The following is a 25,987-nucleotide window of genomic DNA, read 5'->3' as shown; positions in this document are numbered from 1 at the left end:
AACTAATGGAGAGTCTTCTAAACTGCAGTGTCAATACATTTTAAAACAGGTTTCCAGTGGGGAAAAAAAAAGGATATAAGCTAGGAAAGATGGCTTACCAACAACAAAAAGAAGAACATGAGTGAATAGGAATGGCTGGGCTATGAAACAGACGGAGAAGAAAGAACTTTGCTTAATAGTGAGATGGGTGGATCAGAAGTTTAATAAACAATTTTACAAAGAAAGAGCCACAGATTCACCTAATGTTCTCAATTTTTAAAAGCTTTAAGAAATAGAATGACTATGGCAAAAGAAAGCAGAGAGTACCGATTGTAATAGGCGCCTGGGGTGCAATCCCAAAACAACTGGAGCAGCCCTTGAACACTTTTGGCGTTGACAAAATCCCCATCGGTCAATTGCAAAAGGCAGCTTTATAAAACAGCTTACATCCCACGATGATAACTTTAAAACCATCGAACAACAACATCTGCCTCTCCCAGGTCCTAGAGAAGGACTCAGTAAATAGATAAAACTGCCAAATCCAGTCTGAACATCTGACTGAACGTGCAACAAACTGTAATAATAATAATAGAGTATGGAACAACGGCATCTACTTTGGGAAGGACTCGATGGTTGATGAAAATGCCAGATCCAGTTTAAATATCTGGCTGACCAACCATAGTAATACCAACCAATAGTAATAAGCACTTTGGTGCAATGCCAAAAGATCTGGAGCACCATTTGATCATCATCAGCATTGACAAATTCAATATCAGTCAATTGCAAAAGGCAGCTTTACCCAAAACAGCTTACATCCTGTGACAAGACCTTTCACACCATCAGACAACATCATCTGCCTATCCCAAGTGCTTGGAAAGGATTTAATAGGTGGCTCAAATCCAGCCAAATCCAGTCTAAACAGCTGGTTGACTGAGCATCGAATCATAATAACTTCCGAAACACTGCTGTTTGAACAATTAACAGCCAGATCGTTATACAGACTTATAAAACCAAGAAAATCAGGTAATAAAAAAAAACACATCATGGATCTAATTAAATCCAACTCAAGGCAGACACGCAAAACCTGTTGGCCCATTAAGGAGATTGAGGAAACAAAAGTGAGTTTTAAAGAAGCGAGTTATTTTTTTTAAAAAAAAGCATCCTTCAACGAGACTCTAATTTCCCTTTCAATTACAAAGGACAACGGAAAAGCTTTGCAATTTTAATGCCGAGGTTCTAGAAATCTCCAGATTATTGAGTCAGTTCAATGCAGAATCAAATATTTATAGCGATGAAGGTTTGTATCATTGATTTTTATTTTGGGGGGGAGGAAGAAAAGGGAGCCCATTGGGGGATACATTACTTTGAACCCATTATGTTCAGTACATGCATTACTTTAAGGAAGAAGGACATTTCTGTGGCCAAAAAAAGAAAAGTCCACAGGTTCACCTAATGTTCTCATTCTTGAAGTTAAAAGCTTTAGAAAAGTTTCAGGTTAAGAAGTGTTTAAAAATGCATGACATTGTGGATTCACACAATTTTAGAGAAAGAGTCCAGTGATGTGGAAAGGAAGGGTCCTCTTAACGGATGCTGGTTTCAGACAGCCACAAAAAAAGTGGAAGCATCTCAGAGGGTTTGCTTGGTGTCCATTCATGGTGCACAAAAAACAACCCAGAGAGAGCGTTGGCTTACCTGAACGCCTTTTCTCAGCATGATGATGAAGAATCCACCAATGGGTTATTTCAGTCCTCCTGCCCAATCAGACTAAGTTGTCAAGTGGTCACACCCCTCTTTGTCTGGGACCTCCCAGTTTCATTGACAGCGTAGCCAATGACAACAGTTCGACATGATGACTCTCAAGCAAGTATCCAGAAAAAAACACAAGAAGAACAGACCCCCAACCCGGACCTAATTAACCACTAGATGGGAGGGCATGGATTCTTCATCATCATGCTGAGAAAAGGCGTTCAGGTAAGCCAACGCTCCTTCTCCAGCATGATGACTGAAGAATCCACCAATGGAATGTACCAAAGCTTCCCGAGTCCCTACGGGTGGGGTTCAGTTGGGGCCGGTCACCCTGATGGGGTGACTACTTGTTGTAAAATACGTCTACCAAAAGCGGCCTCAGCCGATGCAAATTTGTCCAGACGGTAATGTCTAATGAAGGGTGAAGGCGAAGACCATGTCGCCGCCCTGCAAATTTCTTCAATGGACGCTTGGGTTGCCCACGCCGCCGTTGTGGCAGCACTTATTATGTCCTCATGGGCGAAAGACTAAGATGAAACTGGGAGGTCCCAGACTAAGAAGGGCGTGACAACTTGACAACTTAGTCTGATTGGGCAGGAGGATTGAAATAACTCATTCTTTAGTCATCATGCTGGAGAAAGCCAACTCCTTCTGACTGCAACTTGGAAAAAAATCTGGAGGAGGAGGAGGAGGAGGAGTCTAAATTCGATCTGCAGTAAGCATTTCTAGCAAAAAGAACAAAGAAATTACTCTCTCAGCTCTGACCACCAGCCATTTAAATATTCATCTTCTGACATTAATCAGGTTTTGTGGCAATGACGTCTAAGCGATGTTGCAAATGACGGCTTCATATCTCCTTCTTCACTCTCCTTAACAACAAACAGATTTGTTGAGAGCCTTTCCTAAACAAATGGGTTGTCACACATGTTTGCAGAGTCACGGGATCCACCCAGCAAAATTATGCCAATGCTGCAAAATGAACTGTTTAACTATAGCTTTCCCAATTTTCTTCCCCAAAAAAAAGAGAAAAAAAAAGAGTGGACTTCAGTACCCAGCTTTCTGCTACAGGCCTAGGATGAATGAATGGAAACATCTGTTTCAGGATGTGGCCGATTGGCTAGTTCAAAAATTAGCAGTCATTACTTAGCGTGGAATTAAGTCCAATTTAAATACAGCCCCCAAAGAACCATATTGACTCTGAAAATATATAACATTCCAGAACAGTATGAAAAGATATCATATTCAGCTTTTCCACCTACCAACAAGTTTCCAGTGGAGATTCATCTGTAATTTTCCAGATGTAAACACAGCAACCCATTTTTTGCACAGTGAATTTTAAAAGTATCATGCATTTCACAACCGATGTCTCATGTGTTTGTTCAGAATATTTATAACTTCTCGGTCACTATCAGGGCCTTGAACTATTAAAGTTGTTTTATCCTAAATGGATGCCAAGTTTAATGCTTTAATATGCTGATAAGAGATACAGGGTTCAAACTTTATCCAAAACCAGCTAACCAGGTTGGGTTCATCTCACTGAACCACAATATAACTTTATGGTTTACAGCCTATTATAGTTTGTAAAATTTGAATTGTGGTTTAGCATGTTGAGTTAGTCCAGCCAATGAAGGCTTAGTCAAGACACCATGATTTATCATAATATTTGTATCAGCTTTCTTTCTTTTTTTTTGCAGTTTGCAGAAAAGTTACCTCACTATTTTTCATCATCTCGTCAAAATATGCAAGAGAGGTGCCGTTTACCTTGCATTGTCCCTTCCGTGAGACTTCAAGAAGTTCATGTTGCGGTATCTGGACAGGAACGCGACAAGCTGGTCATTTGTCCTGTGAAACAATTTGTGGAAAATGAATATTAAAAAAAAGGACCAACTTTTGCTCTCATCATCACATCAGAAGAAATGACGGCTTGGGTTTACATATATAGGGTAGTCCTTGGCGTACAACCATTGGTTTAGGAGCCATTCAAACTTACAACTGAAAAAAAGGGATTTCTAACTGTTGCTCGCAGTTATGACCGTCACAGCCTCTCAATGGGCCAGTTGGCATAAGTTGAGGACTGTCTGTATCCATTAGTCTAAGACAAGGGTCTTCAAACATGGCCCTTTTATGACTTGTGGACTTCAACTCCCAGAATTCCTCAGCCAATGGGTGAAAAGGTTGAAAAGCCCTGATCTAGGGGACCCTCACGGTCCCATGGAGATACTAAAACCACATTGATTTTAATATTTAACATTCAATCTGACCTTAAAAATCACACTTTCCTCCTTGACGGGGAAGAATTCCCATGAATGAATTGAGGGGGGGGGGGACTCATCCAGGATTTAGACCGAACAAGATTGGCATTTCATTTTCCTAATTTTTTCCTCTTAATGCCAACATTCATTTCGTATTTGAGACACATCAGGAGAGCTTTATATTCTCAGACATGAAAGGCCCCCATCCTGATCAGCCCCTTGCCTTTTTGCAAAGCTGAGACCCATGTGTGAAAGACCCATTAAGTGTGAAAGAACCCACAAGTGCGAAATTCTTCCTGTTCCTTCTGAATGCTTGGAAGAGGGGAGGAGGGGGGGGGTAAAGACTTTAAGGTTGTTTTAAACTCCACGCACAAAGCAAATTCTTGCAGCTCATTACCAGGAGCAGATTTACTGTCACATCCCTGAAATTTTTATGCCATATAAATCTGTTACCCTTTAAGATGTCAGAAGCCTCCCCGTCTCTTGCCATCTCTCCCCTTCTCCGTCTAGCTTCCACCCACTGTGTTTGTGCTACCTCCCTAGAATTTCAAATCAACTTTGCATTCGCTCCGTCTTCATCAACCTTGTGCAGAGAAAACAACGGAAAGTTATTCTTCCTGCTAAAAGGGAACTCATGTATATGCAGAGAGGTGTGTTGCCAGGAAGGAGATTGCAAAATACTTTGAGTGGTGATATATATATATATATATAAATATATAGGTCTTTGGTTATTCGGGTTTTCTCCTGCATAAAATTGGAAGTGTCTTGGCGATGTTTCAACGAAGTCCCATTCGTCATCTTCAGGCTGGTGTTTTCAGCTTCATGCTTCGAGGAGCAATGTGTGCTCCTCGAAGCACGAAGCTGAAAACACCAGCCTGAAGATGACGAATGGGACTTCGTCGAAACGTCGCCAAGACACTTCCAATTTTACGCAGGAGAAAACCCGAATAACCAAAGACCTACATACAAACACCCGCGAAAACCTCAGAAAACATATATATATATATATATATATATATATATATATATATATATATATATATATATATATATATATATATATATTCTCTGAGCTTGGTGGTTTTTTTGCAGACATTTCATGACTCAACTAGGTAACATCATCAGTGCTAGAAGGGAGTAGGGGCTTGTGAATAGGAGGAGGAGAAAGAGAAAGGGGGGGAGGAGGAGGAGGAGGAAAACTGTGGAGTCCTTGGTACTATCTGAGTTTGGTTGTTTTCTTGCAGACGTTTCATGACCCAACTAGGTAACATCATCAGTGCTAGAAGGGAGTGGGGGCTTGTGAATAGGAGGAGGAGAAAGAGAAAGGAGGAAGAGGAGGAGGGAGAGGAGGAGGAAGATTGTGAGGTCCTTGGCACTTTCAGAGCTTGGTTGTTTTCTTGCAGACATTTCAATACCTAACCAAGTAACATCATCAGTGCTAGAAGGGAGTCAGGTTTGCAGAGTGGAGGAAGGAGAAGGGGATGAAGAGGAAGTGAAGGAGGAGAACAGTGAAGTCTTTAATGGCCTCTGGGCTTGGTGGTTTTCTTGCAAGCATTCCATTACCCAACTAGGCACCAATGATGTTACTTAGTTGGGTAATGAAACTTCCTCCAATCTACATAACCCGAATCCAGGACTCGATGAAAACCAGGAGCCTGCAAAGAAGCTTGCATTCACAAACTCTCTGAAGTAAGAAATCATTGTATCCTTACTGAACAACCAGAAAGTTAACCATTGAGGAAATCCAGACCAACTAGTGGATTGGTCCATCAAACTAAGTAGTTTGAATGCTGTAGCTAAGGTAGATCTCCCCACCACCCTTGGCTTGCACTATTGTGACCTCAAAAGTCTCCCAAAGTCAGTCTGGCATTTTTAATATGGACACACACTCACACCCAGACACACTCACACAGACACAGAAAGAGAGGCTCGCAAAGCCCTTGTTTGCCGCATGGCTGGCTCACGGTCTTCAGGAGGGCAGAAGAGAAGTTTAAGGAATTTATTTAACGATCTTTCCACATGAAAAGATCTGAATGCACAACATCCTACGGTGCATTTCAAGACCAACACGGGCCTGCTAAGATAATCTTTTTTTTTTTTCCAGGTCTGAACTTGATATATATTTTTTTCTGCTTTAGTTTGTTCAGAGAAACCGTATGGATGGATGGATGGATGGATGGATGGATGGATTTCTTAGTGAGTGGAAGGGTGGTCTAGAGCAGTGTTTCTCAACCTTGGCAACTTTATGATGTGTGGACTTCAAAATTCTCCAGCTAGACTCTAGAGGATCTTCAAAGCACCTTCTATCTCCCAGACCGGCAGATATAGATACACAGAGATGGATGGATAGAGATAGAGACATGGATGGATGGATGAATGGATTTCTTAGTGAGTAGAAGGATGGTCTGGATGGCCTTCAAAGCCCCTTCCATCTCCTGGATTTCATCAGTGGAAAGAAACAGAACTCAATGATGCAACCCCCTTTCCAAGAATGAACCTAACCTAATATAATCAATCTTTTTTTTTTTTTTTACAGTCAATGACCCATATTTAGACTCCCCACCCCACCGTTTCTGAATTCTGGGAGTTGAGGTCCACATATCTTAAAGTAGCCAAGGTTAAGATACATCGCCTGAATCCTGGACTTCCGAGCAGAGCAAAAACCCAGAAAATAGGCCCTTTGCAAAGTTTACATATTCCTACCGAGAGCTTGATAAACAAGACATCCCAGAGGAACGAATTAAATGAGATCGGTGTTTTTCTAAACTTTTCATTTCTCAGATCGAGCCAATGGCAGCAGCTAAAAAAAAAAAAAAGTAAAAATAAAATAAAACTGGAAAGATTTGAGAACGACATTAAGCAACATGAAAAGAACTAACAAGGAAAAAAGAAAGAAAAAAAGAAAGAAGCAGCAAGCATAAAATCCACAGCAGAGCTGAGAATTTTCCAGGAAAGCAGAGAGAACAAAATGTGATTAAAACTATCTTCAATCTGGATGGGAGCCAAAAACCTGCTAGCAATACTTGATCATCAAACACTCTTTTCCTTTCCTTTTTTTTTTTTTTTTAAAAAAAGGATGTGCAATGCGCTAGGCAGCATAACGCAAATCCTATTTGGCAGATTTCTTCCCCTAATTAAAACAATTGGTTTTAGCCCAGACGGGAATTTCTTTTAAGTATGGGTTTAAGAAAGCAGAATCTCCTTCTGCTTTTCACTCCCAAATATCTTGACCCATAGAAACCCCTATCATTTTTTTATGAATCATAATATTCCTAATAATAATAATACTTAAGAATGAGGTAGTCACTTTTGCTTTAAATCTATACAAAGAACAGTTGCTGGAATTGGGTATGTCTAGTTTAATTAAAAGAAGGACGAGGGGGGACATGATAGCAGTGTTCCAGTATCTCAGGGGCTGCCCCAAAGAACAGGGAGTCAAGCTGTTCTCCAAAGGGCCTGAAGGCAGGACAAGAAGCAGCAGATGGAAACTAATCAAGGAGAGAAGCAACCTAGAACTAAGGAGAAACTTCCTGACAGTGAGAACAATTAACCAGTGGAACAACCTGCCTCCAGAAGCGGTGAATGCTCCAACACTGGAAGTTTTGAAGAAGAGACTGGACAGCCATTTGTCCGAAATGGTATAGGGTTTCCTGCCTGAGCTGGGGGTTGGACTAGATGACCTCCAAGGTCCCTTTCAACTTATTATTATTATTCTGTCCTGTTAAAATCTGCTTTCCCTGGAGGCTCTCCCAATACAAAGATAAAATTTCATTCAGTTCGACATAACTCCTGGGGCTGTGACAGGTGGGAAGCAGAGGTCCAAAAAGCAAAAAAATAGGTCCAAACGTGCTCAATCATTGTGGTTTCTGAAATGCAGTGCTGTAGATCTCCTCAAGGCTCCTAAAATTGGTTGCAAAAATCCCCCTCCTCCACTACAGGAAGTAGAAAGGGAAAATGAGGGGTCCCTGGTGGTCTCTCACCTTGGTTGTTTTCTTGCAGATGTTTCATTACCCAACTAGGTAACATCATCAGTGCCAGAAGGAAGTGGGTTTAGAGAGTGGAATGGGAAGGAGAGAGGGAGGAGGAGGAGGAGAATGACTGGGGGTCCTTGATGCTCTCTGAGCTTGATTGTTTTCTTGCAGATGTTTCATTACCCAACTAGATAGCATCATCAGTCCTAGCAATGAAGTGAAGGAACATCTGCAAGAAAACCACCAAGCTCAGAGAGCACCAAGGACCCCTCATTCCAACCCCGAGCTGCAAATATTCTCCTTTATTAGAAAGGGGAAAAAGTGCTAGGAGGACAAGAATGGGTGGTGAGATGGCTTGTCAAGAGAAAATGAAAAACAGATGGTGTGTATTTTGGGGGGGGGGAAAAACACAGCAAAGGTTCCAGCGCTTTTACAAAACTTATCTGAGTTTTAACAGCAAGCCATCCAGATTTATTTGGCCAATGCTATCCATTATATCAACAAATGCATCTTTCAACTGAGACCGGCTGAGATAGGATGAAAATTTGGCGGTGGACAATGGGGACTAGAACATAGTTAGGTCATGAAATGTCTGCAAGAAAACAGCCAAGCTCAGAGAGCACAAGGACCCCACATTCTTTTTCCTCCTCCTCCTCCTCCTCCTCCTCCTCCTCCTCCTCCTCCTCCTCCTCCTCCTCCTCCTCCTCTTCCTCCTCCTCCTCCTCCAACCTAACTCCCTTCTAGCATTGATGCTGTTACTTAGTTAGGTCATGAAAAGTCTGCAAGAAAACAACCAAGCTCAGAGAGCACCAAGGACTCCACAATCCTCCTCTTTCTTCTACTGCACCATCTTCTTTTCTATCTGTCCCAGCTTTGGTTGACATCCTTCCCCCCCTCCCCCAACTGCCCACTTATCTGAACATCTCATAAAATAATGCCTGTCTCCTACCTCTCATTTTTTAAAAAAATGTTTTGCAAGGAAGCACACTCCTTTGATGTAAATTATTAGCTGCACATGGCACTTTCCACCAATCAGCCAAGACAAGAGCGGGAGGGCAATCTTCGAGAGACAAGGAGTTATTACTGAACGTCAGTTCTCCTTCTCAACATCAACACGAGGATTCGGTGCTGTTGCAAAACCTGAATCCTAGAATAATTTTTTGAGACCACCCAGATTTGGAGGAGAGATTCATGGTGAAAAGAGAGGCAAAACGGGTGTGTGTGTCTCTGTGTGTGGTTGCCACGGATTATCAGTGAACTGAACGGAAGAAGGTTCTTGGACGAAAAGTAAAATGTTTTCAAAGAAAAAAAGAATCCCAAGAAAGTTCAGTTGCCTTTTGGAAAAAAAAGCACCTTTGGGACAACCATGATCTGGGTGATTGAGAATCTCCATAAAGATGTGATGACACATTTATAAACTGAGCTGTGCACCAGGAGATTAGGAGGACTCTTCTTCTGGGATGTCTCCAATCTAGGAGACTCATCTACCATAGGTTTATTTGGTGCCAATTTGTGTCATCTTTGCAAAGCCCCCCTGAAACTGCAGGACCTTTGGAAGTAGAAGCAGCTCAATTGCTGGGTTGGCCCAGGGGTAGGCAACCTCGGCTCTTTTATGACTCATGGATTTCAACTCCCAGAATTCCTGAGTCAGCATGGAATTCTGGGAGTTGAAGTCCATGAGTCATAAAAGAGCTGAGGTTGCCTACTGCTGGGTTAGCCCGACCAACTTTGGTTTAAGTCTTTCTGTCTTAATATTTTGATTCTTGCTTTGGACAGTATTGTTTTAATAGTGTGCTTTTTCAATGGGTGTTTAATGAAGATATGTTACCAGGAGCTATATGTTATTGGCCACAGATCAATGAAATAAATAAACAAACGGGCTTTATGATGTTCTTGGTTTCCCCCTTATTTTGGGCTGGATTGCTTTGCTTTATTTGCCTTTTGTTTTTCTCGCATGCCGACAAGATACAATTGTTTAGAATTAAAAAGAAAAACAAGGCCCGACATCAACATTGATGACGTCAGCTGAGTCATCTGCACAATCCATTCAATCACTCCTGACAGAACCATAGAAGATCCAGGATAAGAGGCCGTATGTCTCGGCAAATCTGTTGCTAGGAGACCAGAGAGGTTGCTAGGGAACTATTGCTGGGGTTATCAAAGGATGGGCATCCTAAACTCCAGGTTGCTTGTGGCCCTTGAAGTCCCCCCCCCTTTTTGCAACTTTTGGAATGTCTCCAATTCCTATTGGGGCAAGTCAGTGGTATAAAATCCAACATTCTGAGGCAGATGAACATATGAAAACCCCAGTTTAACTTCTAAAGAGATTTTATATCATTAAATAATGCCAATATCCCAAACTTTCTCAAATCCTTTGATCTTGATGCCAGTCATGTATTTCCCCTAGCTCTGCCTCTTTCGTGCCATTTACTGGAAATTTTCTCAAACTCTTGAATGAAAGCCATCTGGACATCCAAAGATTGCCCAATCTATAGCAAAAGTTGATGTATCCTTCAATGCATAGTCCCTAAAATACCAAGAGTATCCAAATTGGAACAATCAATATTCCCAGTTGAGTTCAAGATGATGGGTGGGTATAATCCAGCACCAACTCTCTTTTGGGGTTCAGGAAGAAGACCTTCTACCTGTGGGAATGGCAAGGAAGGTATCTGGGTCCACTGAAATTAGAAGGGCTACTGGTGAGCCATGACTCTTAGATTTCAAACCAGAGTTAGACAACTTGTGGACCTCTAGATATTCCTGAATTATATTCCTGAGCATTCCTTCTCAGTAGCCATGCTTTTGTAGGAGAAGGAGTGGCAGAACCTGGGGTGGAGTCAAAAGAGAGATCAGCCTGGAATCCCTATGTAGTGAGCTACATCCAATCTCTCTTGAATTCCATTGACTCTTATCTAACTCCAAGCAGCTGTTAAACTGCTTGGAGTTAGTTGCGTAGAGATGAGTAGCAATAGGACCTTCACATGTGATCTTTCACATCTGACATCTTTTTACAGGTATGGGGAATATAATTCAGTAGCACTGGAAGGACCAGAGATTGCCTACTATGTAAGTCAGAGAACTGTCTGATGTCCCAGTTTCTCTGGGTAGCCTCATTCCAAGACTTCCTGCATCTTTTTCAGATGGACATACTGGAGTTCAGCCAGCCTTGGTCCCACGGACTTGAAGATGTCCCCATTTTTTCGGCTTCTAAGAAGTATTTCTCAGAGCCATCAGCTGAACACCTCCTTCTGTTCTTCTTTTCTCCCCTCCTCGTTTAGAAGGCCAGGAGGAGCAGAAAGGAAGAAAGCAACTTTGTTGACCCACATCTTAAGGACACTGTGGGGTCCTGTTTAAACTCCTCTTGAATAAACAAGACTAGCGGTCTTCCTTGCCAGCAGATTTACTGTGCCAGACAGAAAGCAGCCTGTTCTCTGGAGCATAACTAATACGTCGATGCATCTTATGATGGTCCTAAGCAACACCCATGACTTGCATATTATGGGGTATGATCTTTCCTTGAAGATATACCATCAGCAAGCTGGCAATCAGATTCTATTAAGCCCAAATGGAAGATATACAAATGGAGCAAAACTCACTTAACAGCCCGCCTCGCTTAACCACAGAAAATTTGGACTCAACGATGGTTGTAAATCAAGGACTACTTGTATTCTTTGAAGGTGGTCAGCAGGCAATCGGTCCTGTACCTCAGTGGCCCCCAACCTTTTGGGCACCAGGGACCGGTTCCATGGAGAGAGGTTTTTCCATGGACCGGAGGGGGGGGTTTCATGTGCTGCCTGGATCCCACAGATGGGGCTTCACTTGTTTGCACAGACCACTTTCTGGAATGCCGTGGAAGTAGGGGGTTGGGGACCCCTGCTGTACCTGATAGGGTAGTCCGCAGCGCTGAGGTTAATGAAGAAGTCCCAGGGCCAGTCCTTCATCTCCAAGAGGTCTTGCATGCTCTGGAGGTAGGTGGAGAGAAGACTAGCGCCACCCCAGATGGTGGCCATGCGCCAGGAGGTGACTCTCACGTTCGGATACTGGCTTGCGAACTGGAGCACTTGCCGGTGTAAATAATTGGAGCGCTTTATGGGAACAGAAAACATAGAGTGAGAGGCGATGGTGTCTGTGTGAAGATGAGCCTAAGGGGCTGTTACTGGATCAGAGGTCCTCAACCTTTTGGGCACCAGGAACCGGTTCCGTAGAGAGAGGTTTTTCCCCGGACCGGAGGGTGTGTGGTTTTGTGTGCTGCCTGCATCCCATGGATGGGGCTTTGCTTGTTTGTGCGGACCAGTTGCTGGCATGCTGCGACACGGTACTGGTCCACAGACCGGGGGTTGGGGACTCCTGTACTAGATAACGGTGGTCCCCAGCTTTCCAAAGTGGAGATGGGACAGTGAGGCAGCCAGAATGGAAAAACTGAGCTGTGGAAGAGAATTGAGAGCTTAACGCTCTCTTTCCCCAGCTATCTTGGGAGAGAATCAAGAGAGGAATGCTAAACACGGTTGAGCCAGGCCATGGGTGCACGTGGGAATAAACGAGAAACAGGGTGCTGCAGCTATGACAGCATATACAGGTTGTCCTCGACGTACGACCACAGTTGAGCCCAACATTTCCGTTGTTAAGGGAGACGTTTGTTAAGTGAGCTTTGCCCCACTTTGCCACCTTTCCTGCCACAGTGGTCAAAGGAATCACTGCGATTGTTAAGTTGTTAACATTGCTTGTTAAGTGAATTTAGCTTCCTCACTGACTTGGCTTGTCAAAAGGGGATCACGTGACCCCGGGACTCTGCAACCGTCGTAAGTACATGCCAGTTGCCAAGGGGCTGAACTTTGATCACATGACCATGGAGATGCTGCAACGGTCGCTTTTGTCAGTGCCGTTGTAACGTCAAACGGTCATTAAGTTGTAAGTCAAGGACTACCTGTATTTAAGACTGCAAAACAAGAAGCAGCACAGGACAAGCAGATCACGCGCTGGGGGGGTGGGGTGGGGGCTATAGAATTGGTGATCGATTACCTTGTCAACGTGGATGTAATAAAAGTGATTCTGATGATATATAGCCTTAAACATGCGCATCAGCTGGCGAGAAGCTCTGCCATGGACAACCAGGACAAAGGCAATCTTGACCGGGTCAGCTGGCATGTATTCTATGAAGTCCTCGTCCCACTGGAGATTGTTATTGGCTTTTCCTGTTTGGAAAGAAAATATCATCAGGGCACTCAGCCTATCTTAAGGGAGGAGCTTAGGATATGTTTCAGCAGTTGGATAAGAGATGGAAGTTGGTAGAAGAAGTGAGGTCCACCTAAAGCCTCTCCAGGACTTTTGAAGACTCCCAACTCCTAGATCTTTTTAACCAGCATGGCTAAGAGGGTGAGGTCTCAGCTGGTGGAAGATGCTAGGGAACCAACCCCAAATAAATTATCTTCCAGTTATATGGATGTGGTGAGCTTGGTGGTTTTCTTGCAGACAGGTTATTACCAAACTAGGTAACACCATCAGTGCTAGAAGGAATGGGATATGCAGAGTGGAAAGGAGGAGGAGGAGGAGGAGGAGAGAGGATGAAGGAGGAGGACAATGACTATGGGGTCCTTGGTGCACTCTAAGCTTGGCTGTTTTTTTGCAGACCTTTTATTACCCAACTAGGTAACATCATCAGTGCTAGAAGGGAGTGAGGTTTGTGGAGAGGAGGAGGAGGAGGACTGTGGGGTCCTGGGTGCTCTCTGAGCTTGCTTGTTTTCTTGCAGACGTTTCATGAACCTAACTAGGTAACATATCAGTGCTAGAAGAGAGTGAGGTTTGCAAGGAGGAGGAGGAGGAAGAGGAGGATTGTGGAGTCATGGGGCTTGGATGTTTTCATACAAACACTTCATTACCTAAGTAGGTAACACCATCAGTGTTAGTAGGAAATGGGGCTTGCTGATGATGCTACCCAGCTGGTAATGAGACATCTGCAAGAAAACCAGCAAGCTCAGAGAGCACCAAGGACTCCACAGTTGGACCCTGAGCTACAAATATTCTCTTCTATGGGGTCTCAATTCCCAAAGGTCATTCTGACCAAGAATCCTGGAAGGTAACTCTAGGACACCGGAATGGGGAAGACCAAGCTAAGTTGACCTTCTCAGAAAAAAAATTAGTTTAGATTAGAATGACTGTACGATTTATCTGCAGAGGTTTCTTGACCTTGGATGCTTAAAAAAAACACTATAAATTGTTTAGAAGTGAAAGAATGGAGCACAGTCAACATGGAAAAGTAAAGTTCTGTGGAATTCTGCAGAGGCAAAGGACAGTTCTAGAAATAGCAAATAGAAAGCAAACAAGGCTTGGCTGAAAGGCTGGCTTTCTGAAAAGTTAAATTATAAGATATTTTATGTTAATGTCTGTCCGCTAAATATATATTCTTGCAACTTACTCCTGTTAAGATCATGGAGTTAATTTTTTTTAAAAAAAGCAAGCACTGACCTCAACCTTCTCTAACAAATCATTTATGACTCTGCATCTTTATAATTTAAGATTGTACATGGAAAATTCCTTTCCTTCCAGTAATTACTGGAGTTTCAGCAAGGGCATATGGTGAAGGGGAGTCAATGTGTACAGTAAGGAAAATGCCAGAGAATTTTAACTTCTGAAAAAGAAATACTGTATATATTACTGTAATGAATATTAAGTTCTATGATGGATAGACATTCAAGTGCTTCCATAAAAATTCATATCCCAGATTATCCCAATGCTTTTTATTTTATTTTTTTAAATAAACAAATCTAACAGTACCTCCATGAATATTTTTTTTATTTCTAGTATTAAGCAATTCTTTGCTGATTTACTGCAAATAAATCAAGTTTCAAATCTATCTACCTTCTGACTTAACAGGATGTAAAGCTTTATGTCGAATGTTGACTCATGAGCCAATGAACAGCGTGCTCATGATGGGAAGAAGTTAAAAATAGGAAGAACAGAATCAAAAAAATTGCTACTTCTCCTTCATAAATTATTCTTTTGGCTTACATTTTTTCCCCTAATGCTTTTATACCAAACTCCCCAGAGGTTTACTCATACAGAGAGAATAAAAATGAAGGCTATTTTTTTTTCCCCTGCTTTGTATAACATGTTCTGTTCTCAATCCCGGGGGAGCTGTGATTTCAAATGATGGGCAAAAGAATTGTCATTTTGTGTTTTTCTGACACCGAAGCAATATAGATAGGTGCTCCATTTTCAGCTACGCATATTTCTATCTTATATTCCTCTGGGTTAACTTTAGATATTTTTTTTTTTTTTCAAACATGATCCGGAAACCGAATTTCAACATTTGGACTACCGGCCAAGTTTTAGAAAAAGGCTTTCCACGGACAAATGAAAATCCTATTATTTTATTACAAGTAGTCTTTGAACTTACAAACACAACTGACCCCAAAATTTCTGTCGCCAAGGGAGACATTTGTTAAATGACTTTTGTCCCATTTTGCGACCTTTCTTGTCACATTTGTTAAGTGAATCGCAGCAGTTATTAAGTTAGTAACACGGCTGTAAAGTGTGTCTGGCTTCCCCACTTGACTTTGCTTGTCAGAGGTTCGCCAAAAAGGATCACGTGACCCCGGGACACTGCAACCGTCATAAGTACTAGTCAGTTGCCCAGCGTCTGAATTTTGATCCCATGACCACGGGGACGCCGCAACGGTTGTTAAGTGTGAAAAATGGCCATAACTCACTTTTTTCACTAAATGAATGGTTGTAAATTAAGAAGTACCTGCATAAGCAGACACGTGTAAAAGGATGAGAAGGCACTCAAGTAACCGTGAACACAACAGAAAGCGTGAAAACAATTGGGCAATTCCTCTTTTGCTAATGACTCATTTTTCCTGAAACTAAGCACAGTACAGACTTGAAGCAATCCATCACTGCTTACAGTTTCAATATTAGTTTATTATTCTTAGCAATCTATTCCGAGGGAAACACTAGAAAAATGACAGGACGTAATATTTTCACATTAAAACAGGAAGGAAAAAAAAAACAATAGTTGCCTATCGTTCTGTCCGATTAAATAACTCTGAAGCACTCATAAGAGGCGAAAGGGGAATTACAATATATGAGATATAGGTTTTGTTTATCTTAAGTTAGCAGCCTCCGTGCAACATCCCTATCCCATAAGATGCTGTGAAGTTTGAGAGTTTCAACTCCAGCAGATACTGTGTATTTCATCTTCGAAAATACCAACCAAGTCGAAAATCAACATTTAAAAAAAAAAAAACAATTCTGAAATCCAAGGACTTTTGCTGCAATGCTCTACTGGATGCTAATTGGTGCATATAAAAATCACGCAAACCTACTAAATTATATACATTCAGGTTTTTGTGCCGGGTGCGAGATTTCACCAAGAAGTTCAATGACCAAAATAAACACTATTCAAAAACATTGGACCAAGGAAAGAGAATAGGATGTTGTATTATGTCTGCCAGCAATACCAGCATTATATGAGTGAGCTCTTTGGCACTGCTCAATGGCTCCTTTTCCAAGTGAGTAATTTTGAGGGCAGTGAATTTTCAGATTAGTCTGGGAAAATCTTTCTTACAGAGGAGAATAGTCACATGATATAGCCTATAAATGCCTATTAAGGTCTCGGGTTGGGGAATGGCTTTGGAATTAAACATTTGTTTGGGATACAAGCCTATCTCAACAGGGCCTCCCATTTAAAGCCCACGTTTAATTATGAAAAGATCACTCAACAGAGGTTCTGCTCCAGTCTGTAGGGGACTGGAGGCTAAAACATATAAGGAACGGTTGCTGGAATTGGGTATGTCTAGTTTAATGAAGAGAAGGACGAGGGGGGACAGGATAGCAGTGTTCCAGTATCTGAGGGGCTGCCCCAAAGAAGAGGGAGTCAAGCTATTCTCCAAAGCATCTGAAGGCAGGACAAGAAGCAATGGGTGGAAACTAATCAGGGAGAGAAGCAACCTAGAACTAAGGAGAAATTTCCTGACAGCAAGAACAATTAATCAATGGAACAACTTGCATCCAGAAGTAGTGAATGCTCCAACACTGGAAGTTTTTAAGAAGAGATTGGTAGTGGTATAGGGCTGAGCAGGGGGTTGGACTAGATGACCTCCAAGGTCCCTTCCAACTCTGTTAATCTATTCTATTCTATTCTAGTCTAGTCTAGTCTATTCTAGTCTTCTGTCCTATTCCTTATTCTGTCCTATTCCTTATTCTGTCCTATTCCTTATTCTATTCTATTCTATTCTATTCTATTCTATTCTATTCTATTCTATTCTATTCTATTCTATTCTTCTGTCCTATTCCCTATTCCATCCCATTCCATTCTATTCTACTGTCCTATTCCCTATTCTATTCTATTCTATTCTATTCTATTCTATTCTATTCTATTCTATTCCATTCCATTCCATTCCAGCTGAGGGCAGCTATCGTGACCAGGATGGGCTCCTGTCCTACAAAATAAAATACATTTGCAGTCAAGAGGAAGGACAGATCTCCTCAAAATGCTTGTTGGGTTAATTTAAGCTTGATGCAATTGACTGAAATAAATCAATGCACTTATATGGAACAAGGGCTATCGACGTGACCTCCGTATTTTGTTTTCCCCTCCAGACTGGTGAAAGGATGGTGAGCTAACAATATCATTGCACAATGTTGGCGAAAATCAGCAGAAAGACAATGGCTTTTGTTAAGGTTTCATTTATTAGCATGTAGAAGCCTGAGAAAGCAGCCTGAATGTCATAAAAAAAAACTTGCCCCAGCCTGCAAATCTACAGGTGTGCCACGATTAACCCCATCCCAAACTCCACACTTCAATTTCTTGTCAGTTTTCTTGCCTGGTTGAAAGGGGTGTCTGTTCTTCTACTGATCCTCGGGGTGTTAAACAATTGCAGAGGAAGGAACCAAAATCATCCCTGGGGTCTTCAGGAAGCTGAAGATCACACGGGAACTGACTATAGGTAACAAAGGCAGGACATTGACATGTAACTGTAGTGCAAGCAAGTTACTTAACCGCCAGAACACCACGCGCCATCCAGGAGGAAATCACCGACTTTTTTTTTCTCATCTTCCGAAAAGAATATTTTAAGTCAATTCTTTTTTTCATCCAGGCCCAACCGAGTCAGTTTATTGAATGCCCTTGAGACCTCTCCATACTGGAAGGACGCCGAGGATTCTCGGAGCCTCCTAATCAGCCAGATAGTTAAAGCAGGGCAAAAGGACACTGGGAATGAGCACGAGAGTTCATCTTTTGTGTCTCTGGGTGGAAATGAGGCTTGTCAGATGCTATATTTTTTCTATCCTGCTCTGTGGAGTAGAGAGCTGGTCTCGGACAGAAGGCCACCTGAAGAGACTAGAAGCATTTGAAATGTGGATTTACAGGCGGCTGTTATGTATAAGCTGGGTTGACAAGATCAGAAATGAGGAGGGGATAAGCTGCCTGGGAAAGCCAAGGGAAACCATCAAAACGATGAAAAAACAAAAATTAGAATATTTCGGACAGGTGAAAAAATACGGCATACTCCATTTAACCCTCCAGAGAAAGATGGAAGGCAAACGAGGTCCAGGCAGAAGAAGAACATTGTGGCTTCAAAATCTAAGGGACTGGTTTGGACAAAACTCAGCAGCACTTTTTCGTGGGGCGGCTGATAAAAACAGGATCGCCAACATGATCGCCAACATGATCGCCAGCGTCCGATAATGGATAGGGAAGAAGAAGAAGAAGGAGAAGGAGAAGGAGAAGGAGAAGGAGAAGAAGGAGAAGAAGAAGGAGAAGGAAGAAGAAGAAGAAGAAGAAGAAGAAGAAGAAGAAGAAGAAGAAGAAGAAGAAGAAGAAGAAGAAGAAGAAGAAGAAGAAGAAGAAGAAGAAGAAGAAGAAGAAGAAGAAGAAGAAGAAGAAGAAGAAGAAGAAGAAGAAGAAGAAGAAGAAGAAGAAGAAGGGTGGAAATGACCTTGAGGAGCCAGAGATGCTGCATAGGAAATATTCAGATAAAAGAGAGAGAGAGGAGCCCCCCGTGGCTTAAAGCAGCACCCCCCTCCAACCTTTTGGGCACCAGGGACTGTTCCACGGAGGAAGGTTTTTCCGTGGACCAAAGGGGCCATGGTTTTGCATTCTTCTTGCATCCTGCGGATGAGGCTTTGCTTGTTTGCGCGGACTGGTTGCTGGTGTGCCACAGACTGGTGCCGGTCCACGGAGCAGGGATTGGAGACCCCTGGCTTGAAGGGTCAGACGAAGAAATTTAGGATGGGCTCGCCCTAACTGATTGGGTGGTTAAAAGGGGTGGAGGAGAAGTGCAACGTTACAATAAAGTAACTAGCTCATCTAATGCCGGGCAGAAAAGATCAGGACCACACGTGAAGGTCCCATGAAATGGATTTATTCAGGAATCTTTCTCCACGAATGATTAACACCGGGCTAGGAATTAGATAAAGGTCCACAGAATTCAAGGAAGACTGGAGAGGGCTTCTGGCTATGTAGAGATTCGAGTCAGCTTTCCTGTCTGGTTTGACCTGGGAGAGTTGACATCATCCTTGAAAGTCTGAAGGTACAAAGGTCCTGATGCCACTTTTAACTGCCTGATGAATCAGGGCAGGTCCTTCCTTACTTTCTTTCTCTGACGGTTAAGCCAGTGGAGGCTCCTCCTTTTCTTATCTGCTTGTTTCCTAGGCAACATCTCTTCCCCTTGTCCCTCAAGGTCATTCCCACATATCCTTACATCCTCTCTGAGGAGTTGGAGAGAGACGCTGCAGAAGATACTGAACATTATGCTCCTCTAGATTCCATATTACTCACGGAGAAGTAAGCTTCCATGAAGATGTCTTGGATCCTACTTCAAATGAAAGATGTTGAGACTCTAGAAAGAGTGCAGAGAAGAACCACAAAGATGATCAGGGGACTGGAGGCTAAAACATAGGAGGAATGGTGGCTGGAATTGAGTAGGTCTAGTTTAATGAAGAGAAGGACGAGGGGGGACAGGAGAGCAGTGTCCCAATATCTCAAGGGCTGCCCCAAAGAAGAGGGAGTCAAGCTATTCTCCAAAGCGCCTGAAGGCAGGACAGGAAGCAACGGATGGAAACTAACCAAAGGGAGAAGCAACCCAGAACTAAGGAGAAATTGTCTGACAATTAATCAGTGACTGGACAGTCATTTGTCTGAAATGGTATAGGGTTTCCTGCCTGAACAGGGGGTTGGACTAGATGACCTCCAAGGTCTCTTCCATCTTTATTATTATTATTTCAAATCATGGAATGAATATGGCACTTTCTCTCAATTTTAATTAATCATATATTGGACTGGAATGTCTAAGGTGTTAGAAATCTCTTTGGGACCAATCATGATAAAATTGTGGTAGGCTGGCATTGCTTTTAATTTCCTTGCAATGCCAACGCCACATCTTGGTTATTTCTTTTCCTCCCCTTTACGCAGGCTCAGGTTTGGAAAAATTACATCCTCATACCTTACATGCAAATGATACATGTCGTAAGCACAGATACGGCTTGTGTGATGGAATGTGGTCTGGATTCCCAGGAAGGAGGGGTTGCATTCCAGAGTAGCAAAAGGCACCGCAGGTCAGATAGTTTGTGTGGAAAAAAGAGAGTGAAGATGGCTCCTCCCTAATAATTCCCAGAATCTATGTTTTGTGGCGATCTTAGCAGGCTTTAAATTGAGAAGTTTCTGTCTATAGATGAGAAACAATAAAGAAATCTACTTGGAAGCATCACGATGTGTCTTTCTTGAGTTTTTTTTAGAGCGTGACCCTCCCAATAGTAAGTCCACCATTCCTTATTCTTTCTATCGGTCTCTTATTCTTATCCTTGGGAGAGACAGGAAGTCTTGAAACATGAAACATAAACAAAAATAAATTTACCACAGAGCTGAGCCAGATTTTACAAGTATCTCAGCCTCTATTTCTGCTTTATTTGCAAACTCCACCGCTACACCTTGGGCATCAGTTATCGTAATAAACGGCTTGGCGGACAGAGAAGAATGCCGTCTCTCTGCAGCTCCGTGGACCATTTATTTTGATCGTGCCAATAAGTGAAATTAAAAACAAAGAGGGAAACATCACAAATCATTAGAGTTTCATCGAACAAAGCTGTGGATCCAGGCTGGGTTTTTTTTTGTTTTTGTTTTTGTTTTTACTTTTTGGGGATGGACAGTTGTTGTTATCTTTAATGACCCTCATTTCTTCTATTAACATAATTGATTTGAACAGTACAAAGAATTACGGAGAAAACAGCTTACCAGAGATCCACCCACCCACTCCCATTCAACCATAGCTGTCAATCTTCCTAGGCAGCGTCATCTGAAGCAAACCAATGCTTTTTCTTTGCTGGATTCGGAGATAATGCTTTTCCTACAATTTACTACTGGATGCATTTGCTATATATTCTTCCTCTTCCCACTCCACTTATGTGCCTAATTATTTTTCCATTCCCTTATTGAATTCGAGTGTCCTCCCCGAGTTGTGTTAGACGCACACACCTTCTCCCAGTTTTAAAAGCAACGGCAAAGCTTCCATTTCCAGGACGCTCAAGATTCCGATCTTGGCCAAGGGCCTAGGAAACCTCTAAGTATTTCCAAATGTTCTGCTTTAATTGTAGCCAAAGGAGAAAACTATTATCTATATGCTTGGAGGATAATCAGATTCTCAACATTTCGTTTTAATTCCATTTATCTGTCTGGGAAATAAAAAGCTTGTTTTCCCTCAGCACTTCTGACTACTTTCTGAAGATGCCTATCATAAAGAAGAGAGGACTAACTTATTCTCCAAAGCATCAGAGAGCAGGATAAGAAGTAATGGGTGGAAGCTTGTTAAGGACAGATCCAATCTAGAAGTAAGGAGAAATCATCTCCTCCTCCTCCTTCTCCCCACAGGGGGAGGGTCCACTTTTGGATCAACAAGCATCATCTTATGCCAGTGGTGGCGAACCTATGGCACGGGTGTCAGAGGCGACACTCAGAGCCCTCTCTGTGGGCACGCGCGCCGTCGCCCCAGTCCTAGGCCTTCAGCTGGGTTTTACAAAACCTTTTTGCTTTAGGCCTCCGCCGACGTGTGCAAAAAAAAAAAAAAAAGGTCCACGAGTCATAAAAGGGCCAAGTCTGAAGACCCCTGCTCTAATAGGGACTTCTTACATTAAATATGCAATTTGCTCAAACTGCCAGCCCTGTGTATCAGTTACAGTAAGATGTGAAATGTTGCCTAACCACATCTGGATGAACGCAAGCTGTATCTGTCATCACCTGGACCCCCTTGCGACAAGCTAGCAATTTCCCGTCCTGCAGGGTTTCCTATTTGAAATTCTAGAGTCACTCGCAATTACTGGAACTGTTTTCGTGTTTTACAAATCAATGCCTAATAACTAGGAGATTGGTACCAGCCAGAAACAAAAACAAAAAAAAAAAGAAAGGAAAGCCTGCATCTCATTGACGACGAAAACCATTTTGCCAGACCAATAATCTTAATAGCAAATTCACATTGTGACATTTCTAATTACCAAAATGCCATCATCCCTCAGAGACAAAAAAAAAGGGGGGGTGGGAGAGAAAAATCACAATTATTTCTGTGCTTTGCTAGAGCACTCGAGCTTGCTGTGGTTCTCCCCACTGGCTCTTAGGCATCAACTGATAGAAGTCGTAGGATGTTCCTTAAGGCAGAAAAAGAACCGATTCCCCGTTAAAAGGACACCTGTCGCTCCCACTTAACAGTTAATTAGTTCGGTGCAACCAATGCATCTGAAGGAGAACAAAAGATACCGCTGCATGCAGGTATTTGATCTAGAGATAATCTTTGACTTATGACTGCAACTGGGACCAGAATTTCTGTTGCAGAAGAAGACGGTTGTTAAGTAAGCTACGCCTCTCCACAACCCCAACTCCCTTCTAGCACTGATGATGTTACCTTGTTAGGCTCATGAAACGTCTGCAAGAAAACAAGCAAGCTCAGAGAGCACCAAGGATCCCTCATGTCAACTCCCAGCTACTAGCATTCTCCTTCATGGAAACTCATTTGCAGCAGTAGTGCCCCCAAAATTTAGAAGGACAAACCAAGTGACCTCTGGGAACAGCAGAAAATGGTGACTGAAGAACCAAATAACAGAGTTGGAAGGGACCTTGGAGGTCTTCTAGTCCAACCTCCTGCGCAACCCGTTCAGACAAATGGTTGTCCAACCTCTTCTTAAAAACTTCCAGTGTTGGAGCACCCACAATTTCTGGAGGCAAATCGTTCCACTGATTAATTGTTCTAACTGCCTCCTTAGTTCTAGGTGGCTTCTCTCCTTGATTAGAACTTGTGTTCTAATCAAGTTGTGTTTGTTTGTTGAATGAATGAACAACAAGCAAGTTGAGAACTTTTGTTCATCCCTGGCTTACTGGGTTAAGTCTAGTGGTGACTTTCCATACCATTTATTCTACCCCAATATTTCTCCTCTGAGGAAGAGCAGTTTTCCATTTTCTGGAGCAGAGATGTCCCACAAGATATGACCATCTAAACCAGGGGTAGTCAACCTTGGCTCTTTTATGACTCGTGGACTTCTACACAGAAAGCTGAAAGTTCTACTAGTGAGCTACAATCTGGGTCAGAGTCCCAGTTGGATGATCCTTCTCCAACATCACAATCATGCTTTGTTCCTCCTGTACAGAAAGATGACATCGTGACAACCTCTGAAGAATAGAAGCTTAGATGGCCTATTTCTACTCTTGTTTCCTCCTTCTTCTTTTCATCTCCTCTAACTCTATTTTGGGTTTTTCTCCTTCCAATGGAGAGTAACCGCAAAGTGCTAATCATAGCTTATAAAACACCCAGACCCAAATAAATTAACAGAGAGAAAGCAACAATATTGATGCAGTGTAACAAACCGTGGTCGACAATGGGGGGGGGGAAGAAAAAGGGATTTATTAAGGCAAATGCTACAACTTAAAGAGTCAGAGAATAATCAATAGCGATTCCATCTCTTGTTTTGGCTTTGTTTCAAGAGAAGTAATAGCCTGGGCAATCAATAATCAGGTTTTTCCCTTCGTTGTATCCTTCTCTCTAACCTGATGGACTTCAGTTCTCAGAAATCCTGCAGGACTTTTGTCCAAAGTTTTGTCAAAATCAGATCCATGTAATTTGGAAGATCCCTATACTGGTGGTCCTTCACTTACAATAGTTCATTTAGTGACCATTCACACTTGTGACCGTTGCAGCCTCCCCAGGGTCACGTGATCAAAATTCCGATGTTTGGAAACTGACTTGTACTTGTGACGGTTGCAGTGACAGTTGCAGCGCCCTGGTGTCATTTTTTTTTTTTTTTTGCAATTTTCTGATGAGCAAAGTCAATGGAAAAGCCCGATTCGCTTAACAACCTTGTTACTAACAACTTCAGCCATTCGCTGTGGCAAAAGAAGTTGTGAAATGGGGCAATATTCACTTAACAACTGTCTCGCTTAACAACAGAAATTTTGGGCTCTCGGTTGTAAGCCGAGGACTCCCTGTGTTAGGGAAAGTTCCTTTAAGGCAACGAGACATTAATGAAATAGTATTTAGGAGGGCTGGCAGGCAGTGGTGTAAACACGGCTCTTGAAAATCAAAGATGTTGTAGGTCAAGTTAGATTACTGCTCCATCAAGTTCCCTATTAACAGGATCATCTGCCTGCAGCTTTTACAGGCTCTAAGAGTGGGTTTTTCAGGCCTCGGTGGAAATGGTGACAATTGGGATCAAAAGCCCTGTTAGAAAGATGGTGAGAAGATGGAGGAGGTTCTCCTGCTTGAGCAGGGGGCTGGACTAGAAGACCTCCAAAGTCCCTTCCAGCTCTATTCTATTCTATTCTATTCTATTCTATTCTATTCTATTCTATTCTATTCTATTCTCATTCCATTCCTCTACTCTACTCTACTCTACTCTACTCTACTCTACTCTACTCTACTCTACTCTACTCTACTCTATTATTATTATTATGTTCAAAAATGGAAAAGTGTGGCCCTAACCACAATGGAGAAATGGCTACAAAGGTGATGAAACTTGGCAGAGATGTCTAAACTGATTTCTTTGATTAGAGAAAAGACAGCATCTACATTTATGACAGAGTAAAAACCGACTTTCTCATGAAACTGGAAAAAAAAAGAACTTTAGATCTGTGGTTTTGATAGGGATAAAACACTAGATAACGGGAGAAAAGAGAACTTTTTTGCAAGCATAGAGTAAGAGATAATTTTGCAATCATGCTTGTGTTTGTCGGCAAGGAAATTGGAAACTTCTTTATCTGTCTCTTTTTATCTTGTCTTTTTGCAGTTTAATCTTTTCTTTTCTTCCTCTTTTCCCCTGTCTTACTTTGCATCAATTTTGAAGCAGTTTTTAAAATCATTTTTTTTCAAAACGTTTAATAAAACTCATCCATGCCAACCCAAAAAGAGAAGCTGAAAGAGGGAAAGCTGGTTATACGATGAAGAACCCCTTCCAGGTCATGCCAGCTTGTTCTCTTTAGGGGTGGGGTGGGATGGGCTGGCTGCTGTACCATTAATAGTGTTCCAAATTAGTATGGCCTCCTTTGAAATTTGTCGAAGATTTCAAAGATTTTCCCCTGATTTCCAACCCTCTTCTCAAGTTGTTCTTTGTTTGGAGTTTATTCTGTTGGGGAAGAGAAGCTACTGAAGGGGTTTATTTTATTTATTTATTTATTTATTTATTTTCAAATATTTATATGCCGCCCAATCCCCCAGGCTGATGTCCCTCTGGCTACCTCCCCTTTCCCACTAAGAAAGAGCCCCATGGAAGATATTTCATGATACTAGTACTGCTACTGCAGCCAAGAAATTAGAAGACGCTTGCTCCCGGGGAGGCAAATCTAGACAGCATACTAAAAAGCAGAGACATCACCCTGCCAACAAAAGTACATATAGTCAAGGCCATGGTTTTCTCAGTTGCAACGTATGGCTGTGAAAGTTGGACCATAAGAAAGGCTGAGCGCCAAAGAATGGAGGCCTTTGAACTCTGGTGCTGGAGAAGACTCCTGCGAGTCCCCTGGACTGCAAGGCGATCCAACCGGTCAGTCCTAGAGGAGATCAACCCTGA

At 42.3% G+C, this 25,987-nt stretch overlaps 1 protein-coding gene across 1 annotated transcript in view; it reads right to left on the bottom strand.

The window, feature by feature from the left end:
* XYLT1 (xylosyltransferase 1) overlaps positions 1 to 25,987 on the bottom strand; it is a 113,196-nt gene that overhangs the window by 19,654 nt on the left and 67,555 nt on the right. Inside the window, exons 4-6 of the mRNA XM_039360494.1 lie at positions 12,968 to 13,140; positions 11,831 to 12,033; positions 3,487 to 3,567 (exon numbers count right to left, since the gene is read on the bottom strand). Coding sequence (XP_039216428.1) covers positions 3,487 to 3,567; positions 11,831 to 12,033; positions 12,968 to 13,140 — 457 coding nt within the window. The remainder of the gene's footprint in view (positions 1 to 3,486; positions 3,568 to 11,830; positions 12,034 to 12,967; positions 13,141 to 25,987) is intronic.

Source organism: Crotalus tigris, unplaced genomic scaffold, assembly GCF_016545835.1.
Source record: "Crotalus tigris isolate CLP2741 ecotype Arizona unplaced genomic scaffold, ASM1654583v1 scf7180000019173.45859301935:6455823, whole genome shotgun sequence".
Classification (NCBI taxonomy): Eukaryota; Metazoa; Chordata; class Lepidosauria; order Squamata; family Viperidae; genus Crotalus; species Crotalus tigris.
This window is presented reverse-complemented; position numbering and strand designations above follow the sequence as displayed.